The 26,142-nt window shown below is 43.9% G+C and overlaps 1 protein-coding gene across 1 annotated transcript; it reads left to right on the plus strand.

The window, feature by feature from the left end:
• The first annotated feature begins 3,574 nt into the window (after positions 1-3,574).
• LOC138789241 (embryonic protein UVS.2-like) lies at positions 3,575-25,316 on the plus strand. The gene is made up of 13 exons (XM_069967844.1): positions 3,575-3,829; positions 14,531-14,558; positions 15,191-15,259; positions 15,342-15,482; positions 16,241-16,358; positions 17,187-17,362; positions 17,486-17,567; positions 22,845-22,972; positions 23,052-23,167; positions 23,284-23,509; positions 24,371-24,489; positions 24,614-24,839; positions 25,058-25,316. The coding sequence occupies exons 1-13, from the start codon at positions 3,575-3,577 to the stop codon at positions 25,066-25,068; spliced, it is 1,695 nt and encodes a 564-aa protein (XP_069823945.1). The 3' UTR covers positions 25,069-25,316.
• The last annotated feature ends 826 nt before the right edge of the window (positions 25,317-26,142 follow it).

The raw sequence follows: 26,142 nt of genomic DNA on the forward strand, positions 1-26,142 counted from the left end.
AGAAGAGTATACAGCAGTGATTAGACGCAGTCACAGGTAGAATACAGAACAATTCCAGCGGATCTGTCCGCTCTCCTGTCATTGTGCTGTTCCCCGATCAGACTCCTAAATAAATTATCCCAGACCCCTGACTAAATGGAATCTGCCTCTTACTCACACAGTAAACACTTGCTGATATTATTATTATTATGTCACACACTATTAGTACTATTATATAGTGTGTGAGCAGCAGGACTGTCCTCAGAAGATGCAATATTAGCTGTCAGCAGGGGCAGACACAGACAGCAGAGGATCCCTGTGCAAGGATGTGCCTGAGCCCCCCATAACCTAAGTGTCCCCCCACTCTCGCCCCTACATAAGTGATTACACTGGACTCACAGGTGACGTCTTCTCTGATCGGAGTTGCTCACTTTATTTTTTTCTTCCCCATCAGGCCCGGCCATCATGACTAATCTCCCAAGCACAATTCATCTCCACAGAATCTGCCAGACAAAGAATTTAGGCTCCTGGCATTAGCACCATCCTCACCTCTATACACAGTCCCCATGTATTGCCACACACTGTAATAGTGCCTACTCTGTGCCCATATAATAGCCCTCTCTGCACCCCCATATAGTACACAAAGCCCCCTTTGTGACCTCATATAGGGTATATATATCCCCACTGTGCCCCCATATAGTGTATATATATATATCCCAACTGTGCCCCCATATAGTGTATTTATATCCCCACTGTGCCCCCATATAGTGTATGTATATCCCCACTGTGCCCCCATATAGTGTATGTATATATATCCCCACTGTGCCCCCATATAGTGTATGTATATATATCCCCACTGTGCCCCCATATAGTGTATGTATATATATCCCCACTGTGCCCCCATATAGTGTATGTATATATATCCCCACTGTGCCCCCATATAGTGCATGTATATATATCCCCACTGTGCCCCCATATAGTGTATGTATATATATCCCCACTGTGCCCCATATAGTGTATATATATATCCCCACTGTGCCCCCATATAGTGTGTATATATATCCAAACTGTGCCCCCATATAGTGTATATATATATATATCCCCACTGTGCCCCCATATAGTGTATATACATATATCTCCATTGTGCCCCCCTCTATGCCCCATATAGTTTTTAAATGCCCCCTTTGTGCCCCATAGTGTACTATGCCCCCTCTTTGTTAAGCCCTTGTTATGCTATCCCTCCTCTGTGCCCCGTATTTTGTACCCCCTCCATGCCCCCCAGAGAACCCCCTCTGCCCCCTAGGTACCCCAAATAGTTATTCTATCCCCCATATCTTGCTCCAATTATTACGCCGTCCCAGCAGTGCCACCACCCGCAGTGCCACCACCCGCAGTGCCACCACCCACAGTGCCCCTACCCACAGTGCCCCCACCCGCGAAAAAAAAAATAAATCTCACCTGTCACCCGTTCCTGCCGCTCCTCCACCGGCAGCGCGTGGCATCTCGCTCATCTTCCGGCGCAGGCAGCATAGTACAGGAGACTCTGCCTGGGCCGGACGTCGCAGCCTCTATCAGACGTCAGCGTCTGACGTCAGCGTCAGCGTGTGCGTCTTAAAGACACACGCACACGCTGACGTCTGATAGAGGCTGCGACGTCCGGCCCAGGCAGAGTCTCCTGTACTATGCTGCCTGCGCCGGAAGATGAGAAAGACGCGCGCTGCCGGAGGAGGAGCTGCAGGCCTGGAACGGGTGACAGGTGAGATGTTGTTGTTTGTTTTTTTTCCCCCTCCCGGCCCACCACGCAGTCTTCAGCCCCGCAGCGGCCCTCTGCTACTGATTAAGCAGCACAGCGGCAGAGGGCCGCGGCGTTGCCGTTTATTTATGATGTCTTTTTTTTTTTTTGCAGTCTGGGTGGCCCACGGACTGGTAATCCGGCCAGCCCAGCGGGCATTTGCCCGATTTGCCAGATTACCAGTCCGGGCCTGCCTATGGCTGATACTAGTACCTCTCGGCTGCATAAAAAACATCAGAATTCTGTATGTGAATTGATCAAGCCACACTGCTCCATGTACCGCGTGCAGGTATCTGATACACATGGGTCCCTACACACTGTGCCAGTCAGCGACCACCACCCCTGCAGGCGTGCACAGTCAGGGAAGGGAGGCCATAGAACGGCCCTGCAACCCCCATGCCACAGGACCAGACCCAAAAATGTCACACCGAAACCCAGCCAGCGCCACCGGCGGAGGAAGCTGCCCCCAAACAGCACAAGTCTGGATAAGGTATTGCACTAGCTATCAATGATAGAATGGAATAGAATTCTGATGTTTTTTATGCAGCCGAGAGGTACTAGTATCAGCCATAGGTGTGAGGTGCAGCACTCTTTTTCTTCCCTGAACCGTATTTTGTTTCTCTCTTTTCTCCGTGTTTTGCACTCCTCCTGGTTAGACCCACATGACCGCAATTAGCAGGAGACACCTGAGTGCTCATGGTTTTAATCCCTCCTGTCTGTCCCATTCTATCTTTGATAGCTATGGTAAGTGCAATACTTTATCCAGACTTGTGCTGTTTGGGGGCAGCTTCCTCCGCCGGTGGTGCTGGCTGGGTTTTGGTGTGGCATTTTTGGGTCTGGTCCTGTGGCATGGGGGCTGCAGGGCCGTTCCATGACCTCCCTTCCCTGACTGTGCACGCCTGCGGGGTGGTGGTCGCTGACCGGCACAGTGTGAACTTAGTGTAGGGACCCATGTATATCAGATACCTGCACGGGGTACATGGGGCAGTGTGGCTTGATCAATTCACATACAGAATTCTGATGTTTTTTATGCAGCCGAGAGGTACTAGTATCAGCCATAGGTGGGAGGTGCAGCGCTCTTTTTCTTCCCTGCACCTCATTTCAGTGATTGCTCCATTAACACAGGTGTGGGTGTTGATGAGGACAGGGCTGGATATCAATCTGTCATGATTAAAGTGACTCTGTACCCACAATCTGACCCCCCAAACCACTTGTACCTTCAGATAGCTGCTTTTAATCCAAAATCTGTCCTGGGGTCCGTTCGGCAGGTGATGCAGTTATTGTTTTAAAAACAACTTTTAAACTTGCAGCGCTGTGTCTAACAGCCGGGGCTTACTTTAGTATATGCATTAGTCTGGCACAACTTCTCCTTCCCTCCTCCCCATCCTCCTCATCATTAGGAATACTCCAGGCAGATTGCTTCCTATTCCCCAGCTTTGTGCATAATGAACATGGGCTGGATCGTTAATACACCTGTGCAAAGCTGAAACAGCAGTAAATGTTCCTGGATCATTCCTAATGCTGAGGAGGGAAGGAGAGGTGTGCCAGCCTAATGCATATACAAATTTAAGCCCCGGCCGTTAGACACAGCGCTGCCGGATTAAAAATTGTTTTTAAAAGAATAACTGCATCCCCTGCCGAACGGACCCCAGGACAGATCTTGGATTAAAAGCAGCTATCCGAAGGTACAAGCGGTTTGGGGGGTCAGATTGTGGGTACAGAGTTGCTTTAAGTAAGAATGACACCACTGGACACTTTAAAAGGAGGCTGGTGCTTGGCATCATTGTTTCTCTTCTGTTAACCATGGTTATCTCTAAAGAAACATGTGCAGTCATCATTGCACTGCACAAAAGTGGCCTAACAGGAAACAAGATTGCACCTGAGTCAACAATCTATCGCATCATCAAGAACTTCAAGGAGAGGTTCCATTGTTGCCAAAAAGGCTCCAGGCGCCCAAGAAAGACCAGCAAGCGCCAGGACCATCTCTTTAAAGTGATTCAGCTGCGGGATCGGGCTACCAGCAGTGCAGAGCTTGCTCAGAAATGGCAGCAGGCAGGTGTGAGTGCATCTGCACGCACTGTGAGGCAGAGACTCTTGGAGCAAGGCCTGGTCTCAAGGAGGGCAGCAAAGAAGCCACTTCTCTCCAGAAAAAACATCAGGGACAGACTGATATTCTGTAAAAGGTACAGGGAGTGGACTGCTGAGGACTGGGGTAAAGTCATTTTCTCCGATGAATCCCCTTTCCAAAAACACATAAAAACCAGAGGGCAGCAGATCATGGGAAAATATTATATTTGTGTCATTTTCAAAACTTTTGGCCATGACTGTAGTTCTTTCCCAGTGCAAGATAGAGACGGAATGAACAGCAATTTTCTGTAGTGCTCAGTGGACTGAGCGTATAGACCATGAATATGATGAGTGATACCCTACCTGTGCAACCTACACCTGGAATGAATGGGAAATAGAGGTTTTGAAATGGAGGCATATTCCATAGAAAAAGAGGTGTAGTTCTTTCTGCGTGCAAGATAGACCCGGAATGAACAGCAAAAAGCATGAAGAAAAAGAATAAACATTATTTCCTACAGGGAAACATGTCAAATATGGTTTTGATTGGTTTTATTAGTGAGATAGACCTGGAATGAACAGCATTTTGTGCAGTGCTCAGTGGACTATACGCACAGAAACCAATGTGTGATACCCTACCTGTGCAAGGTACACCTTGGTATCAGTGGTGTATATGCTCAGTCCACTGAGAACTACAGAAAAATGCTGTTCATTCCAGGTCTATCTTGCACGGGGAAAGAACTACACCTCTTTTTCTATGTAATATACCCCCATTTCAATACCTCTATATCCCATTCATTCCAGGTGTACCTTGCACAGGTAGGGTATTACACATCGGTATTTATTATATATACGCTCAGTCCATTGAGCACTACAGAAAAACGATGTTCATTAACCCTAGATTAACCCCCGTCCAGATTATACCCGGGTATAAAATGGCCTGGGCCAGAGTATACCCCGGGTATAAAATAGCCTAGGCCAGAATATACCCCGGGGTATAAAATAGCCTAGGCCAGAATATACCCCAGGGTATAAAATAGCCTAGGCCAAACTCTACCCGGTGTGTAAAATTGCCTAGACCAAACTATACCCTGGGGTGTAACATAGCCTAGACCAGAGTATACCCATCTAGGCCAGAATATATCTATCTAATGTCGGACCAGGCCACAGTATACGCCTGGGGATAAACCCTACACCTAGGGGTGTAAAACAGCCTAGGCCATGCTATATCTCTCCGGGCCATACTGTTATTACTTCACTGGTTTTCTCACCCCTGGCCCAGGCCACAGTATACCCCAGGGCATATATTTTCATACCCAGGGGTGTAATATAGCCTAGGCTATACTATAAACCTGGGGACAGTCTAGCCCGGGCCACAATATACCCCGGGGGATAAACTCTATATTTGGGGGTGTAAAACCAGGCCAGACTATATCCCTCCAAGTTATCATGTCACTGTTTTTCTCAGTTCTGACCCAGGCTACAGTATACCCCTAGGCCAAGGCCTAGCCTAGGCCAGAATATATCCCTCCAGGTCATAATGTTATCACTTCACTGTTTTTTTCACTTTATCTCTTATTTGTTGAAAAGTGCGCAGATTTTTTTTTTTTTTATAATACTCGGACACACAGCTGCTTCCTCTTGTTGAGAAATACAGTACAGTGCTTACACTGAACTGACAGTAGGTGGCGCTGTCCCATCACTGCATCATCTGCACTATTTAAGCAGGTGGAGGTTTTTATGGGCTGTGCAAAATTTTGCGGTTGTTGAGCAAAAATCATTGTTAGATGCAAGTGCCTCGATACATCTTGCGCAATTTATTGCACAATTTATGCGTTTTTTTGCAGTCAGTTTTTTTTTCCATCCTTTTTTGCAACAAAAAAATAAAATGGATTGAAAAACTGATCTTTTTTTAGTGTACACAGAAATGCGTTCAACCACAGTATTTTTTTTTATTATTGAATGGAAAAACTGATTAATGGAAAAACTTCTTAAAATGGGAGCACACAAACTTTTTTCTCATCTATTTTCCAAAAAACGAATGGGAAAAAAAATGGACTGCAATAACACAGTGTGAACCCAGTCTAAAACGGCTTGGATACAAAGCTATGCTAGGGTAGGATTTTGCACAAAAAAATGAAAATTTGCCCTTGACAAATCTAATGAAAACTAGTTAATAGAACAACCCCCTCCCCCTTGCATATATTGAAAAAAGGTGCAGGCATTGAAAACTGATGTAAAATAGCGCAAAACCCTTAATAAGTCTTGGACAGGTATTTATGAAGTGCACAAAATCTCTTTATTAGCTAAATATTAGATGATACCACCCTAATAAAACCACACATGCATGTATAACATAATACAAAAGACAAATAATACCGCCACACCATGACCACACTTTACCACCATACTATGCTGAATAAAGACCACAATACACAGAGCAATATTCCCCACATACAGTGACATATAGTGTTAGATGGGGGCATGAAGGGGGCATAATTTGGGGGTACTGAGTGACATTATTTGTATGTGGGGCATAAAGCAGGCATCATTGGTAAGCGGGGGCACAAATGGATGCATTATTACTAAGTGGGGCTTAAAGGAAGGATCTTTAAGTACATTATGTGGCAGTAAGGGGCATTATTATAAAGTGGGGGCACCAATACTGAATGGGGGGCACTGAGGAGCACCAATACTCAGTTTGGGGGCACAATGGAGCACCAATATGGGACACTAATGGGCGTTATTATTTAGTGGGGGTAGAAAGGATGATTATTACTCGGAGTATATGTATGCTACCTTCCAGAAATTGTTTGTACAGAAAGCTGGTGCTATATGTTGGGGCCTTGATACAGACATTGGCATGAGGCCTACATGTAGCCAACCTAATATGCTGTATGTAGCTGTTACATCATATCATATATTCACATAAGTTATTGTGGTTGTGGTCACTACAGAAATTATACATTGTGCCACCATTATGAAAATCAGAGAAAAAAGCTAAAACCCAAACCTCCACAAAGTAACAGCACAATATAAGTAGAGTATAACCTTAGAGGCGAGGAGGGGTCTGTGCACCTGCTGATCTGCACCCACCCTGACTCCCTGCAGAGCCCCAGAACTAACAGGATAAGTGACACTATGCGGTGTGTAATGAGGGGCCCCACAACTGGATCTGTTCCACCTGATGTAATCCGCTCCGTACTTTCCACGTGAAACCAATACATTATATAGTCGTGATTACCGCAACTGTACAATACCATGTGAGATGTCTATAGCGATTAATAATGGTATTTATGTATCTTATGTATAGTATAATATTATTTCTCTCTCTCTCTCTCTCTCTCTATATATATATATATATATATATATATATAAATGTAGAAGTACTGACTGCTCTGTTAATATTGTCTCTATCCTTGCAATTATAGGATCACTGAAATACTGGATCGTTAGTTTAAAAAATATATATCTTTATTTATCTTCCTTAAAATTTATATTTCGAAAACCAAACACATTTATATCTTCACAACCATCACCACTGCATTATACTATTATGTCACTGGCATTTAGGTTTTCACCAAAAAGTCTCTAAGACACAATTCACATGTTTCGTTTTTTCCCAAAAAGTCTCTAAGACACAGTTTATATGTAGCGTTTTTTCCCCGTTACAACTATGTCATATTATAATCACACGTGCCTCTGTTCTGGACTATTTAGTCCTATTGGACATGTCACAGTTCAGACGCATATGTTTCAGGGAGAGGCATCTCAATTCACATACAAATTGTTTTTATTTTTTATCTTTTCTGAGTACAAAGTGTCTTGAGTAAAAATTAAAAAAAAAATTGTATGTAAATATAAATAAAACACAAGGTATGACTGAACGCTGAATAAGTCTTAACTGTGACATGTGCAATAGGACTAAATAGTCTTAGAACAGAGGCACGTGTGATTATAATATGACATAGTTGTAACAATGAAAAAATGCAACATGTGAATTGTGTCCTAGAGACTTTTTGGTGAAAACCTAACACATAATGCCAGGGTGATGGTTGTGAAGATATAAATGTGTTTGGTTTTCTAAATATAATATTAATAATTTTAAGGTAGATAAATAAAGATATATTTTCTTTATTTCCTATCTATCTATCTATCTCCTATCTATCTATCTACTATCTATCTATCTCCTATCTATCTATCTATCTATAGTTCAGAAAGGCAGCAGCACTCCGTAGTCGTAAAAAATAACGTGGAAATTTATTCACAATCCATGCAAAAATACAGCAGCGACGTTTCTGACCACAACTGTGGTCTTTTTTCAAGCCAAATACACACGTGTCCCATTAGGGTATATATAGCAAACCGTGCACTCATTAGTGAAATCAGATGTGGACAAAGTGACGTACATATCATAAACTAAAAGCAAATCTTGAACCAAAAGAAATGAAAATGCTGATTATCTAATTTTCATTTCTGATGGTTTAAAGATTTGCCTTTAGTTTATGAGTAATATCATAGATCTCTATGCATATGGGCGTTCCTACAGACTCGTCATGAGCTATACTGTAGCGCGATTGGTGCATCTCGCGCATGCGCAGCCCGCACGTACACGCATGGGATTGCGTTCCAACTGGGTTTGCGTTCCACGACATAGAACGTTTGCACTGACAGATTAGCGTGTTCTTCTCCTATCCTGGGTGAGCGATCGAACATGCTCCTTGTTATTCTAATGAATAGGAATGATTTGAGCTGTACATGATATCCTGAATTATGTCACATTTGCATTGTATTATATTGTATCACGCTGTTTATATGCCTTATGGGACTTCGTCCCCTTCAATCACATGATATGTACGTCACTTTGTCCACATCTGATTTCACTAATGAGTGCACGGTTTGCTATATATACCCTAATGGGACACGTGTGTATTTGGCTTGAAAAAAGACCACAGTTGTGGTCAGAAATGTCGCTGCTGTATTTTTGCATGGATTGTGAATAAATTTCCACATTATTTTTCATGACTACAGAGTGCTGCTGCCTTTCTGAACTATATATTGCCAAGCCTGGTGGCTCCCTGGCTTGCAGCTGGCACCTACTTGCTAATCCTCCTGAGTGCTGCAGTATATTTTTGTCTTTTATCTCCTATCTATCTATCTATCTATCTATCATCTATTATATCTATCTATCTATCTATCTCCTATCTATCTCCTATCTATCTATCTATCTATCTATCTCCTATCTATCTCCTATCTATCTATCTATCTATCTATCTATCTATCTATCTATCTATCTATCTATCTATCTATCTATCTCCTATCTATCTATCTATCTATCTATCTCCTATCTATCTCCTATCTATCTATCTATCTATCTATCTATCTATCTATCTATCTATCTATCTATCTATCTTCTATTTATTATCTATCTATCTATCTATCATCTATTATATCTATATCTATCTATCTATCTATCTATCTATCTATCTATCTATCTATCTATCTATTATATCTATCTATCTCCTATCTATCTATCTATCTATCTATCTATCTATCATCTATTATATCTATCTATCTATCTATCTATTATATCTATCTATTATATCTATCTATCTATTATATCTATCTATCTATCTATCTATCTATCTATCTATCTATCTATCTATCTCCTATTATCTATCTATCTATCTATCTATCTATCTATTATATCTATCTATCTATTATAATTATCTATCTATCAATCAAATCAAATCAGCTTTATTGGCAGATCTAAATAAATAGATTTTTGGGGGATGGGTAGGGAAGATGGGTAGGGATGGGGGGTAGGGACGGAAGTCTGTGGTATATCGTAGGTGGCGGATGGGGGAATACCGGGGGTCAGGTAGTTGGAGTCCATGATGTATCACGCTCCTCTCAGTCTATGGCAGGCAGTGACGTATTGTGCCGCTATAGTCGCTGTGGTCTCTTCTTCCCCCAGCAGGATGAACAGTCTCTCTTCCTCCTCCATGGTGGAGAAGCCTGGAAGGAGATTGGAGAGTCTCCTGAAGTGAGTGTCCCTCACTGCTGAGTATTTGGGGCAGTGTAGTAGGAAGTGGGTCTCATCCTCCACTGCCTCCTGGTCGCACTGCTGGCACAGTCTGCTCTCCCTGGGCTTGTACGTCTGTCGGTGCCGCCCTGTTTCAATGGCCAGGTTGTGGGCGCTCAGTCTGTAGCGGTTCAGGGTTTTCCGGTCTCTGTGGTTGGGTAGTTTCTCCAGATATGGGGCCAGTCTGTACTCCCTCTGTAGCCTCTGGTATATGGTCAGTTTCTGGGATTCTCTGATGTCGTTCCCCCAGACGCTGATGTAATCCTCCTTCCTCTATCTATCTATCTATCTATCTATCTATCTATCTATCTATTTATCTATCTCTCTCTCTCTCTCCTATCTATCTACCTATCTATCTATCTATCTATCTATCTATCTCTCTCCTATCTATCTATCTATTGCTGCGTTTACACGTAACGATTATTGTGCGAATTTGCGCGATAACGATCGAATTCGAACGATAATCGTACGTGTAAACGCAGCGAACGATCAAACGACGAACGAGAAATCATTCATTTTGATCTTTCAACATGTCATCAAATTGTCGTTCGTCGTTCGCAAAAAAATTGCAGATCGTTCCGTGTAAACAGTCGTCGCGCGATAGTCCGGCCGCCCGAAGCCCGGCCCGCCGCCCAGCCGCCCGCTCGCAGCCCGCCGCCCGGCCCCCCGCTCGCAGCAAGGCCCCCCGCTCATCCGCAGCCCCCTGCGCCGGCTCGATCACCACCCCCGCCGCCATCGCCGCTCTGATCGACTCCGCTCCGATCGCCACCCCCCCCGCCGCCGCCGCTCCGATCGCCCCCCGCTGACAGCAGGTCTTCTGACATCCGCTCTTCAGTGCACTGATTGGCTGAAGAGGGGAGCCAGGAATTTCAAACGGCTCCTCTTCAGTGCACTGAAGAGCGGAGCCGGGGATGTCGGAAGACCTGCTGCGCGGAGCAGGTAACATATGCTCGCGGCGGGGGCGGCCGGAGCGGCAGCGGCGGGGGGGGGGGGGCGACCGGGGCGGCGGGGGCGATTGGAGCGGCGGCGGGGGTGGCGATCAGAGCGGCAGCAAAACGATCGCAAAACGATTTTTCCGTACGATATATCGTACCGTCTAAACGCTGATCGTTATGAAAAAAAAATCGTTATTTCGACATCGTTAATCGTACGATCGGGCCAATTATCGTAAACGCACCATATGATCTATCTATTATCTATCTATCATCTATCTATCTCCTATCTATCTATCTCCTATCTATCTATTATCTATCTATCATCTATCTATCTTCTATCTATCTATCTCCTATCTATCTATCTATCTATCATCTATCTATCTCCTATCTATCTATCTATCTATCTATTATCTATCTATTATCTATCTATCTATTATCTATCTATCTCCTATCTATCTCCTATCTATCTATCTATTTATCTCTATCTATCTATTATCTATCTATATATCTATTATCTATCTATCTATCTATCTATTTCTTTATCTATCTATTATCTATCTATCTATTATCTATCTATCTATCTATCTATCTATCTATCGAAAGACTTATAGGACTAGAAGTCCCAGCCCAGCCCAGATACTGACAGCTAACTGGGAGAGTCAGTTGTCAGTCAAATCACTGTGATCCCAAACACCTAGTGCTGATCAGCAGGTGGAGTGCAACACTGGACGCTGCTACAACCAGGAGCAGCAGAGCAGAGTATAGCAAAAACCAGAAGCATTCAGGTTGCTATGGAAGCTGAGCCGAACACACAGCCCGAGTCCTAACACAGGAGTTGTGTATTTCGCTATGCTACATTGGTTTGTAATTGCCATTAACGTCAGGTGAAAAGATGGGGAGAATAAGTTTATTGACAGTGAAAAGGTCGTCACTGACTATTAGAATAGCAACTTCGGCTCATTGTTTTCCGAAGTAGGCCTTCCCAATCACAGGATGGGTGGGCACAGCATTGGCTCCAGTTATATGGATTTAGCCCCAGTGTTTTCAAAAGCTGAAGTTGCAGAGGAACTTGCCCATTTAATGTTGAAAAAGGCGATGGGTCCATATGGTGTCCACCCCAGGATTCTGAAAGAACTCGGGTCTGTGATTGCTGCCCCTCTAACAGGAGATGTCACTGATGATTGGAAGATTGATTGAAGTTCAATGTTTCCAAATGTAAAATAATGCACTTGGGGAGAGAGGAATCCTCTATCCGAGTATCACATCGGCAGTACTGTGTTGGCAAAGACTTCAGAAGAGAAGGATTTAGGGGTAGTGATTTCTGACAGCCTTAAAATGAGTCACCAGTGCAACCAGGCGGTGGGGAAAGCAAATTGTATGCTGGACTGTATACATAATGTAATGCTGGGCTGTATATAACTAGTCAGAAGAGGGAGATTGTGATCCCACTGTATAGAGCTCTAGTGACAAATTGTATGCTGGGCTGTATGTATAATGGTATGCTGGGCTGTATATATATATATAGGTATGCTGGGCTGTATATATAATCGTATGCTGGGCTGTATATATATATATATATATATATATATATATATATATATATGTATATATATATATATAATGGTATGCTGGGCTGTATATATATAGGTATGCTGGGGCTGTATAACTAGAGGTATGACCAGTAGGATTAGGGAGATTGGGGTACCGCTGTATAGAGCTCTAGTGACATCACATCTGAGATACTGTGTCTAGTTCTGGAGACATCACCTACAAAACGATATTGATAAAATTGAACGGGTCCAAAGACAGGCCACAAAAATGGTGGAAGGTGTGAGGCATAAACCATATCAGGAAAGACTTAAGGGTTTGGATCTGTATAGTCTGGAGGAAAGAAGGGAAAAGGGGGACATGATCGAGACCATTAAGTATGTTAAAGGACTAAATAAGGTTCAGGAGGGAACTGAACTCAAGAACAAGAGGACACAGTGAGATGGTGAGGGAAAAATCAGAAGCAACGTGAGAAAATATTACTTTACTTAAAGAGTAGAAGATGCTTGGAACAAACTTGCAGCAGACAGATAATTGTTGGTAAATCTACACTACACGAATGTATCCTAAGATAATAAGAAAGGAATTACTAAAAGAGCAGACAAGATAAACAAAGGGGTTTTTTATCTGCCGACAGTATTCTATGTTTCTAGGTTGAGATAAGTTAGAACCTTGAGCTAGAACCTGCATGCATATATCCAGCAATGTCCAGATGCGTAAAGTTTTTGCTGAAGTACCTCTTTGAGTATTTGTCAAAAATTCACATAGAAATGTGCACCTGCACAGCCCCAGTGGGTCGGATACCCTATAGGTTACAATTAGGAATATTTGTGCAAAATTTCAATTTGTTCTGCACTTGTGTAATGAATAGAACCTGCTATAAAGCGCCTCACCCATCAGCTCACCCAAAGCTACTTACAGATAGCCAGGGGCCATCTCAGCCTCCTCCCAGCTCCTGATTGGTCGCTCACCCTCTCAGGTTGGGTATATAAGGGAGATGTCTGGCTGCAGTAGAATAGAAGAATCCCGGTCTCCTACACAGCAGACTTCCCAAAGAATCATAACAGTCCCTGCAACATGGACAAGAGAAGAAACAAGAGAAGACTATCTGTCATCCTACTGGCCTGTATGATACAGCTGTGCATCGGATATCCATCGCAGGTAAGCCCTCCTTCTATTTAGTCCTATTGTATAGAAGTTTAAAGGGAAGATGTCATCAGAAAATGAATTATTGTATAAATAATGTTTTTATGTTAAACATGTTTTTTAATAATTTTTGGCCTTTTTTCCTATTTTTTTCCCTAAGTTATAAAATAACCTGGAAATCTTGTAGTTCTCTTTCTCACCACTGGGACTAAAACTGCTGACTTCCTGTTGTGTCTGTAGTGATAAGACAAGGCTGCTGTAAAGTGATCTGTACAGGATTGCAGTGTCATGTGACACTAGTAGATAGAGGAGACAATAGCAGCTCCCTGTGGAATGACCACTTTAAAGGTCATAGAGCACACTCATAATGTTTCACATTCATTTCAAGGGGACAGAGTTTGTCTATTGCCCTCTATGTCCATGAGGCTTGCTGTAAAGCATGTCCCTAAATGCTGTTAAAGCAGCTCAAGCAATATGGCAGCCCCCATAGCAATGTACAGAATGTGAAATATAAAAAAAATTACAGTCAGAAAATAGAAACAAACTGAATTAAAAGAACAAGTTTTAGTGTCTGTTTTTAATAAAAAAAAAAAAAAAAATCGGTGACACATTCCCTTTAAAAGACCATATAAACTTTATAGAAATAACCTCCCAATATGAGCAAAACATTTTATTGCACTGGTGACCTAGGTATGACTATATACTACATTCTAGCCCATTCGAGTATCCAATACAACATATGAATAAATCCTATAATATCAGCAGATCATGGGGAATTTCAGAACCCAGTGCGACTGGTCTCACAATCTATTGCACCATGGAGCCGTTACATTTAAAGGGGAAGGATAATCAGATAAGACTGTTCCTTTAAGAAACTGACCATCTATAGATCACACGTGCTGAATATATTGGCATTTTCTATATTTTTTTTACTAATATTTTACTACTTCTGATTCACTCCTCTATGTTTCTTTATTGCAGATGAATTTCGAATCAGTGATTAAAAAAGGTAGGTGGATGAGTATGTGGATTCATGCCATTGTTATTAGGGGATCCTTGCCTATTAGGAGCCTGTAGTTCCTCTTTCTCTCTTTATTCAAAATCCCACCCAGAAGAGACTGCATGCAGTGAGAGGGGAGGAGGGGGGCTACAGCTGCAGATTTTCTCTGTGCCTGAGACTGCATGTTGTGAGAGAGGAGGAGAGGGCTACAGCTGCAACTTCTCTGTGTCTGAGACTGCATGCTGTGAGAGATGAGCAGGGGCTACAGCTGCAGGCAGCTTCTTTTTATGTCTGAGACTGTTTGTTGTGAGAGGGGAGGGGGGGGATACATCTGCATCTTCTCTCTGTGTTTGAGACTACTTGCTGTGAGAGGAAAGGAAGGGGCTACAGCTGCAGTTTCTCTCTGTCTGAGACTGCATGCTGTGAGAGGGGAGGAGGAGCAGCTCAGTACACCTACTGCTTTACAACACCACCTCCTACAGGCACAGAGAGAACTGTGCAGTTACAGTATGCAAGTTACCACCAAACTTTCCTTCTACACTACACCCAATATACATCTCCACACCAGCTGTCTGTAGGAATTAGTTTTCTTTAATGTGCATAAGCCCCAATAATAATGACTGCTACTCCTATCATTGCAGAAGAAGGGGAAGAAGTTCCAGAAGTTGAGCCTCCAGATGTTTTCAGCATTATCGAAGCTTCCAACAGAGGTAAAGGTAAGAGTCCAGCTGCTTTCTTTGGTGCCACGGCCATCCTAAGCGCTATATAACGCTGCTCTGTATCTCTTTCCAGGTGGTAAAATGCTGCTACAGGAAGGAGACATTGCCGTAGATGTCAGTCGCAGTGCCATGAAGTGTGATGGAAATACCTGTAGATGGAATAAGAACAGTAATGGACAAGTCAATGTGCCGTACACCCTCTCACCCAACTTCAGTGAGTACTACAATAGAGTCCATAGCCCTGATGTACCAAATATTGCTGATCTTCCATTAAACTGTGCTGGGAGTTGTAGTTCTGCAACCGCTGGAGAGCCACAGTTTGGGGAATGCCATCCTGAGGAATGAATCCATTTGCAGAGCTAAATATATAACTCACTGCAGTAAATTATTCTACCACTAGATAAAGAATATATTACCACTTAAAGGGGAACTCCGGGGGGAAATGTTTTTATATAGATTTATAATTTACTTCTATTTAAAAACCTTCCAGTACTTATCAGCTGCTGTATGCCCTACAGGAAGTGATATATTCTTTCCACTCTGACACAGTGCTCTCTGCTGTCACCTATGTCCATGACAGGAACTGTCCAGAACAGGAGAGGTTTTCAGGGGGAATTTACTACTGTTCCCGAGAGTTCCTGACATGGACAGAGGTGGCAGCAAAGAGCACTGTGTCAGACTGAAAAGAATACACCCCTTTTTGCAGGGCATACAGCAGCTGATAAGTAATGGAAGACTGGAGATTTTTAAATAGAAGTAATTACAACTATATAACTTTCTATACCATTTTTTTTTACTGGAGTACCCCTTTAAGAAAAGAAATTGATGCTCATGGGCACACCATGTGGTCAGGCATGATATTGCATGTAAAATTAAAAAAGAAAAATTAAACCTTACAAATCCCTTCTCTTAACAGTGTTTCTTGGAGGGATTTGTGATGACGCAATATAAATTATGTCATTATACTTACAGGAGCCGATTTTGTGTCTAACATAAAAACAGCCATGCAGGAATTTGCAACTCTCACCTGTGTCTGGTTTGTGCCCAGGACTGCAGAAGCTGATTATGTGAAAATAATAACTGATAGTGGGTACGTAGACAATGATTGTGTCGTCATGCATGCGTTTGTGAATGATGTGTGTTATAAAGTAGTGCACTTGGGAGTCACAATACTCATCACCTATCAGGATCAGTGGGGTCCAACCACAGGGATCCAACCATGGGACACAGGTCGTCGGGATAATACCATGGGACACAGGATGGGAGTGCTGACACTCTATTCAACTCCATACAGCAATCTTTGAGATGACCCCTTTTAAAGTTGACACCTGCCTAGTGATCACTGTGGTTTGATGTCTGGAATCCCCAAGGTAAAAGGGTCCTTACTAGTGTTGAGTGGAGAGGCAAAACTGTTTGGGTTTGGCAATGTCCTCCGATCCCGAATCCTCGGCATTTAACTCCCCAGGGTTGCAGAGGTTGGATTCGGCCCTAGAGACTCCTGAAAAACATGGATACGGCCATAGGCTTCCAATACTCCCTAGGGCTACATCCAGGCTCTGTAGCCGCGGGGAGTCAAGTCCGATTGTTTGCGTTCGGAGGACAGTTTGGCGACTCACAACACTAGTCAGATACTAGGAGATATTTCAATGACTTTATAGGGGATATTCATATGGTAGTGAATAAATTAGGGTTGCTGGAAGGAGACCTGACTAAAATAAGGGGTCCTGAGTGTGGATCCCCACCTGTATGACCTAAAAAACTACATATAGCTGACCCTATCAGCCATTTTCTAGACCTTATAAGTTGATGAACTGATGACATTACCAGTCTCTGGCTCCTTCTGTGTTGGCCATTATGATGTGTACAAAAACTTAATGGTCATCCAATTCCTAGAATAACAAATGACTCTTGTTCATAGATGTTGGTCTTACATTGGCAAACAAAAAGAAGGTCAAGAGCTATCTCTGGATTCCGACTGCAACATGTTTGGGACCATCCAGCACGAGCTGAACCATGCGCTGGGATTCTATCACGAGCAGAGCAGAAGTGACCGCGACAGCTATGTGGATATAAAAGAGGAGAACATCATTGAAGGTAATAGGCTACAGGAGCATATGCTGAAGGCGCTGTGATGTCAGCTGGTAATACTGCAGGCTGGTGGGGATGTCTCGTGAGGTTTTAGGTAAACTTACTTATCAGATATTGTATCTTTTACAGGAGCGGCATCACACTTCCGTAAATATAATTCTGACAACCTGGGACTTGAATATGACTACTCTTCTGTAATGCACTATGGAAGGTGAGATAGAAGTGGATGATAGGGAGCATTGATACTCATCTATGTAGTTACTTTTAGACCAGGAGTAGGGAACCTTGGCTCTCTAGCTGTTGCAAAACTACAACTCCCATCATGCCTGGACAGCCAAAGCTTTAGCTGCTTTACATAAGTACTACGGCTGCATAAGACCAGAGCCAAATTATAGGCATGTAGGCCTCTGTTACTATGGCGACCCACTGACTGCCCACCACTTCAGTAAATAAGCCTATACCCACATTGTCTTTTTTTTTTTACTTATGACCTCCACTGACTATTGGCTGGGACTCCTGCTGCCAGCTGCCATGCTGTACTCTGACATACGCCCCTTCATGGCTTTGATTGGAGGAGAACTTAGCTACTTCCTCTATGAGCTTATGTTACTAATAAAGTACATTTCCCAGTATTCCTTGCCTTTCAAGTTGTTTAAAGCGACTCTGTACCCACAATCTGACGCCCCCAAACCGCTTGTACCTTCGGATAGCTGCTTTTAATCCAAGATCTGTCCTGGGGTCCGTTTGGCAGGTGATGCAGTTATTGTTCTAAAAAACTACTTTTAAATTTGCAGCTTCGTGCCCAACGGCCGGGGCTTACATTGTGTATGCATTAGGCTGGCACAACCTCTCTGTCCCTCCTTCCCGCACTCCTCATCATTAGGAATGCTCCAGGCAGATTGCCTCCTATTACCCACCTGTACTATAAGAGAAAAGGTAATGCACAGCTAGGTCACTGGTGCTCACTGTGTGACATACTGAACAAACCACAAATTCATATAAAAGAAACAGATGTATGTCATAACTTACCTGGCACACAAATGTATTCCCCACCTGTGTAAATACTGAACATGGGCTGGATCGCTAAGGCACCTGTGCAATGTTCAAACAGGAGAAAATGTTCCAGAGGCATTCCTAATGATGAGGAGGGCGGAGAGGAGGGACAGAGAGGTTGTGCCAGCCTAATGCATACACAATGTAAGCCCCGGCCGTTGGGCACGAAGCTGCAAGTTTAAAAGTTGTTTTTTAGAACAATAACTGCATCACCTGCCAAACGTACCCCAGGACAGATCTTGGATTAAAAGCAGCTATCCGAAGGTACAAGCGGTTTGGGGGCGTCAGATTGTGGGTACAGAGTCGCTTTAAACAACTTGAAAGGCAAGGAATACTGGGAAATGTACTTTATTAGTAACATAAGCACATAGAGGAAGTAGCTAACTTCTCCTCCAATCAAAGCCATGAAGGGGCGTATGTCAGAGTACAGCATGGCAGCTGGCAGCAGGAGTCCCAGCCAATAGTCAGTGGTGGTCATAAGTATAAAAAAAAAAAAAAAAAAAAAAAAAAAAAGACAATGTGGGTATAGGCTTATTTACTGAAGTGGTGGGCAGTCAGTGGGTCGCCATAGTAACAGAGGCCTACATGCCTATAATTTGGCTCTGGTCTTATGCAGCCGTAGTCAGGGCCGCCATCAGGAATTTCGGGGCCCCATACAACCAAAGTGTCTGGGCCCCCCACATTAATAAAAAAAAAAAAATTGTGTGTTTGCCCCACGCCTTGCTGGGAGGTATAATTTGGTTCAGATCAATTCTAGAGAACTGGCTCATATACTCCATTTTCCCCAGTGGCTTAAAATGTAACCTCTGTTATACAGTTATAAAATTGTAGAAATTAAATGTGAACAAGGTGCAATTCAAATAGACACTTACTTGTATAGCTGCCTCTTGTGCTCTGTATGCAGTGCATTATATTCACCCCTGCAACGTACAATTTATAGCGTGTCTACAAGCCCAGCGGGGCTCATTATGATGGAGACTAAAACTTATACAAGAGTGGGGTAGGGGTTCCCCTGTATTCAGAATGCTGTTGAGTACTAGGCAATGCCCCGTTTGGGGTTATTGAATTTCGAGGGTCTGGGGGGCTGTTTGATTTGTATATGTTCACCAATATCCCCCCCCCCCCCGGTATGCTCACTAACATAGAATATGTTGATAAGGCTAATATAATGAGGCTGTTCCATGTTAGTGAGCATATACAAATCACCCCCCCCCCCCCAGACAGACTAGTTTAGCTCACCCAAGACAGTGATAGCGAATACATGGCGGTGAGAACGCTTTCTAGGAGATCCTGTTTGTGCAGCAGAGGTGTCTTCATCCTGCTCTGCATAGACCCTCAAAATGCAATAATCCCAGACGGGGCATTGCCTAGCACTCAACAGCATTCTGAATACAGGGGAACCCCTACCCCACTTTGTATAAGTTTTAGTCTCCATCATAATGAGCCCCGCTGGGCTTGTAGACACGCTATAAATTGTACGTTGCAGGGGTGAATATAATGCACTGCATACAGAGCACAAGAGGCAGCTATACAAGTAAGTGTCTATTTGAATTGCACCTTGTTCACATTTAATTTCTACAATTCTATAACTGTATAACAGAGGTTACATTTTAAGCCACTGGGGAAAATGGGGTATATGAGCCAGTTCTCTAGAATTGATCTCACACACAGACACCAGCACACATGTATACAGACACCAGCACACATGTATACACACATACAGACACCAGCACACATGTATACAGACACCAGCACACCAGGGCACGATGAAGTTTGAACTTCTGCAACCTGGAGAAATCACCTGATATCACCTGCAGTCCTATGTAAAACCACATAACACAGTGGTATCTCTGAGTACAGATAATGTAGTAGATTTCACCTGCAGTCCTATGTAACAGCACAGATAACACAGTGATACCTCTGAGTATAGATCATGTAGTAGATGTCACCTGCAGTCCTATGTAACAGCACAGATAACACAGTGATATCCCTCTGAGTACAGATAATGTAGATGTCACCTGCAGTCCTATGTAACACCACAGATAACACAGTGATATCTCTGAGTACAGATAATGTAGTACTCACCTGCAGTCCTATGTAACACCACAGATAACACAGTGATATCTCTTGAGTACAGATAATGTAGTAGCTGTCACCTGCAGTCCTATGTAACACTACAGATAACACAGTGATATCTCTGAGTACAGATAATGTAGTAGTCACCTGCAGTCCTATGTAACACAACAGATAACACAGTGATATCTCTGAGTACAGATAATGTAGTAGCTGTCACCTCGGGGCGCCCCTACTAAATGATGTTCTACAAAATAAGAAAAGTGTCATACAGGGACTCACAGGTGACGTCTTCTTTGATCTGAGGCGTCACTTTCCCTTTTCCTCTCCATCCGGCCCAGACCTCCATGATGATTCCTTCCAGATACGTTTCATCCCCTTAGAACCTGCGAGACAAACAATTTAGGCTCCGCACATTTCTAGCAACTTCCTTTCCTTTCTCCCCCCTGTAGGCTCCCATAGTAACTGCGCTGTGTGGGATGTCCCCTGTATGTAGGATCCCCTGCTGTGCCCCCTGTATGTAGGATTCCCAGCTGTGCCCCCATGAGCTAATAATGCCCCTAGAGGTGGCCCCCATGCACTAATAATGCCCCCAGAGATGCCCCCATGAGTTAATAATGCCCCCAGAGGTGCCCCCATATACTAATAATGCCCCCAGAGGTGGCCCCATATACTAATAATGCCCCCAGAGGTGCCCCCATATACTAATAATGCCCCCAGAGGTGCCCCCATATACTAATAATGCCCCCAAAGGTGCCCCCATATACTAATAATGCCCCCAAAGGTGCCCCCATGAACTAATAATGCCCCCAGAGGTGCCCCCATGAACTAATAATGCCCCCAGAGGTGCCCCCCATATACTAATAATGCCCCCAGAGGTTCCCCCATGAGCTAATAATGCCCCCAGAGGTGCGCCCATACACTAATAATGCCCCCAGAGGTGCCCCATATACTAATAATGTCCCCAGAGGTGCCCCCATACACCAATAATGCCCCCAGAGGTGCCCCCATACACTAATAATGCCCCCAGAGGTGCCCCCGTAGACCAATAATGCCCCCAGAGGTGCCCCCATACACTAATAATGCCCCCAGAGGTGCCCCCATACACTAATAATGCCCCCAGAGGTGCCCCCATACACTAATAATGCCCCCAGAGGTGCCCCCATACACTAATAATGCCCCCAGAGGTGCCCCCATAAGCTAATAATGCCCCCAGAGGTGCCCCCATACACTAATAACGCCCCCAGAGGTGCCCCCATGGACTAATAATGCCCCCAGAGGTGCCCCCATACACTAATAATGCCCCCAGAGGTGCCCCCATACACTAATAATGCCCCCAGAGGTGCCCCCATACACTAATAATGCCCCCAGAGGTGCCCCTAAAAAAAACAAACATCCTACTCACCTAATCCGCGCTGTGCAGGCAGCAGCTCTTCCTCCTCCTCTTCGGGCTCCATCTTGCGAGCCGCAGGGACGGGACTTCCGGCAGACGTGATGACGTCACATCATCACGCCTGCCGGAGGGGCACATGACCACGGCCCGGCCTCCCATAGGCTGCTGGTATGAAGTGCCGGCAGCCTATGGGAGAGAATACAGGAGGAGGACGCTGACAGGTCCTTCTCCTGTATTCTGATCGCTTTAATGTTCCGCCCGCTGTGCGGGCGGAACATTAAAGCGATCAGTGCATCCCGAGAAGCTGCGTGGCCGCAGCTTTTCGGGATGCTCAAAAACAGTTGGCAAGGGGGGCCGTGCGGGCCCCCCTAGCGTAGCGGTCGGGGGGCGGCGGCCGGCGGGCCCGCCGGGCCCCCCCCCCGTGTCTCTTAGGGTCCGGGCCCCATACGGCAGTACCACTTGTACTGCCCTATCGGCGGCCCTGGCCGTAGTACTTATGTAAAGCAGCTAAAGCTTTGGCTGTCCATGCATGATAGGAGTTGTTGGCCATTTAAACAACGGCCGTTCATGCCTTAAAATAACGCACTGCACTGAAGTCTATGGGGAACAACTCCCGTTGTTCACACGCTGTATTGAACAACAGCCGTTCAATACGGTCGATATGACATGTCAAGTATTTTCGGTTGATAGAGTGCGAACAACAACCGCTGTTCCTGTTTCGTTCACACAATGTATGTCTGTTCTGACAGCCTTACATTGCATAGACTTCAATGGTTACTTGGACTGCAGGCACACCCAAATGTGCCCATATTCCAATTGAAATAAAATGATGTTCCTGCGGCTGATATGGTAATATCAGGTGGAGGAACATGTCAAATAGCGGACGTTGTTTATACATAGAATGGGATGACTGCGTTGCATAACTTGTTCAGCTTTGATACTAAATCACATTTACATTTTGCCTTCTAGATTTGCCTTCTCTAAAGGATATAATCTGCCTACTATCGTTCCGAAACCAGACGACAGCGTACCCATTGGGCAAAGATACGGCCTCAGTACCCTGGATGTTGCCAAAATAAACAAGTTGTATGACTGCGGTAAGAAAGAGATAGCATTGTGGTCGGAGGATATTAAGGAAATGGATATTGGGGATGACTATAACCATCTATTTTACAGGACTCTGTCGAGGACTGCTGACTAATTCCACAGGAACCATCATTTCTTCTAACTACCCTAATCAGTATCCCAGTGATACCAGCTGTGTTTATCTCATTCGCATCCCATCGAATCAGGTGAGGCACAAGGATCTAGAGATGGGCAACCTTTTCCGGTAGCCCTTTTTATTTCACTGTTTTTGTGGCCTACAAGGCAGAATTCCCTGATAGTAACATGCCTGTTGTCCTATTAGATCTTCTTGCAGTTCAGCGCTTTTGACGTCCAGTCCTCACCAAACTGCACCTCCGATTACATAAGAATTTATGATGGTGCAGACAGGAGCGCTCCTCTACTACTGGACAGAAGCTGTGGTGCCGGGCAGATGCTTCCCCTGGTTTCCACTGGAAATAAGATGCTTATTGAATTTAGCAGTGATGATAAGATGGGGGCAAATGGATTCAAGGCTTCATATAGCACTGGTAAGGGAATATACTATGTATGGATTATATTTGCTTTTGCAGTCTGTATAATGAATTCAGTGGCCCAACCTGTCTATAGCGAATTCGATGACCAAACCTGTCTATAGTGAATTCTGTGACCCAACCTGTCTATAGTGAATTTGATGGCCCAACCTGTCTATAATTAATTCATTGACCCAACCTTTCTGAAGATTTCATAGGGTTAGCCAAATACTTGACTAATATAACATACATAAAAAATACATACATATTAATAAGATACATAAGTACAGGGACTATCTTGAGCAGGGGTGTCAAACTTAAATACAGAGTGGGCAAAATTTTTTTTTTAAATTGGACAAAGTTGTGGGCCAACCGTTATATATTTATTAAATTCTGTCCTATTTGGAAGTAATCAGTCCCCCCCCCATAGTGCTCCACATATTAGTTTGCTTCTCCCCAATAGGTGAAGGACCTGGACTTACCTATCTTGGCTCCGACGCAGCAGCTCCTTTGCCTGCAGGATGCACCCATCACAGGCGGCATCATGCTGCCTGTGCCAGGGATGCGGCACCACCTTCTCTTACAACTCACTTCTAGGTCACAGGCAGGGTGAGTTGTAATAGAAGGCAACGCCGCACCCCTACACAGGTAGCGTGGTGACATCATCACATGGGCTGCCTGCGATGGGTGCATCCTGCAGAAGATTATCTGGGCAGCCGCCTGAACCTCCCATATAACAATTACCTGGACTGTCCTATCGGTGGGCCAAATGTTGGAAATCAACTGATTTCTTCTGTGGGCCAAAAGTAATGGCACCACGGGCCAGATCTGTCTGTCTGTCTCCTATATATCTTTACAATAGCTGATCTTATCTTTCAGTGAATTGCGGGTCCATGCTCACCAGCACTACAGGAACCGTCTCATCTCCCATGTACCCCAATAAGTATCCCCCCTCAATGGATTGTACATGGGTCATCAATGCCCCTGCTGGGTTTGAGGTAAGTATATAGACTTGCACTGGGAGAACTTGACTTTCCCAAGCTCCGTGATAAATTCATATGGGAAAGGAAAGCTGTGACTCCATATTGGCTGTGTGTAATGGGACTTTATTTTTTATTTCAGGTGTCTTTAAATATCACAAACTTTAATGTAGAATACAGGAAACAATGCACTTTTGATTATCTTCTTGTGTTCAATGGACCGAAAGTAACCTCCCCTCTGATTGGCCAATATTGTGGCCAAGGCATCACTGTGCCCAGTATCAGGTCAACTGGAAACACTCTTCTTCTCCAGTTCCACAGTGATAAATCCATTCAGGCAACCGGATTCTATGGCAAATATGCTTTTGGTAAGCTATAAAGCAATTCATGAGATAAGATGGGGAATGCAAGATGATTAAAGTCCTTTTGTCATGATATGGAGGGGCTCATCACCATAAACCAGTCCTTAGAGGGTCCCCAATCCTTCATTTTTTTTAATACAACCTTATATACCATATTGCTCTATATCTACATTTAATTTACATAATAAAAGTCCCATTTAACAATTTTTTCCTATTTCTTTCAGTGCCAGAATAAAAGAAATGAGTTGGAGAAGATGAACGTCGGCATTGTTCTTTATTATTTAATCCTAAAGGAGAAATGGAGGAATAAAGAAAGTGGATGTGATATGGTAATGCTCCTGTACAGATCGTGTGATGTCTCTTCCTTCTATAAACATAAGGAAAAGTAAAATACTTAAACATCATAAAAAGTCCAAGGAGTTTTCTGATTAATTTTGTAACAATTTAATTTTAAATTGCAATAAAGATAACTTCTTCCTGAGACGACTTCTGTTTGCAGTCATGTATTCCAGTTATGGTGACATCTATGCAAAGTAATACCCCAATGTATGGCAGACACCATGTGCAGTATAACATCAGACACAATGCATGGTATGACATCAGACACCATGTACGGTATGACATCAGACACCATGTACAGGATGACATCAGACACCATGTACGGTATGACATCAGACACCATGTACGGTATGACATTAGACACCATGTACTGGAGGACATCAGACACCATGCACGGCATGACATCAGACACCATGTACAGTATGACATCAGACACCATGTACGGCATGACATCAGACACCATGTACAGTATGACATCAGACACCATGTACAGTATGACATCAGACACCATGTACTGGAGGACATCAGACACCATGTACGGTATGACATCAGACAGAATGTACGGCATGACATCAGACACCATGTACGGAATGACATCAGACACCATGTACGGTATGACATCAGACAGAATGTACGGCATGACATCAGACACCATGTACGGTATGACATCAGACACCATGTACAGTATGACATCAGAAACCATGTACAGTATGACATCAGACACCATGTACAGTATGACATCAGACACCATGTACAGTATGACATCAGACACCATGTACGGCATGACATGAGACACCATGTACAGTATGACATGAGACACCATGTACAGTATGACATCAGACAGCATGTACGGTATGACATCAGACACCATGTACGGTATGACATCAGACGGAATGTACGGAATGACATCAGACACCATGTACGGTATGACATTAGACACCATGTACGGTATGACATCAGACACCATGTA

This window comes from Dendropsophus ebraccatus, chromosome 4, assembly GCF_027789765.1.
Source record: "Dendropsophus ebraccatus isolate aDenEbr1 chromosome 4, aDenEbr1.pat, whole genome shotgun sequence".
NCBI lineage: Eukaryota > Metazoa > Chordata > Amphibia > Anura > Hylidae > Dendropsophus > Dendropsophus ebraccatus.

What these genes read in the sequence shown, in the direction of transcription:
- LOC138789241 (XM_069967844.1), top strand. Translation starts at nt 3,575, where the DNA reads ATGGTTATCTCTAAAGAAACATGTGCAGTCATCATTGCACTGCACAAA. An exon ending in AGAAATGGCAGCAGGCAGGT is followed by an intron (nt 3,830 to 14,530) that starts GTGAGTGCATCT and finishes TCTTTATTGCAG; the next exon opens with ATGAATTTCGAATCAGTGAT. An exon ending in CGAATCAGTGATTAAAAAAG is followed by an intron (nt 14,559 to 15,190) that starts GTAGGTGGATGA and finishes CTATCATTGCAG; the next exon opens with AAGAAGGGGAAGAAGTTCCA.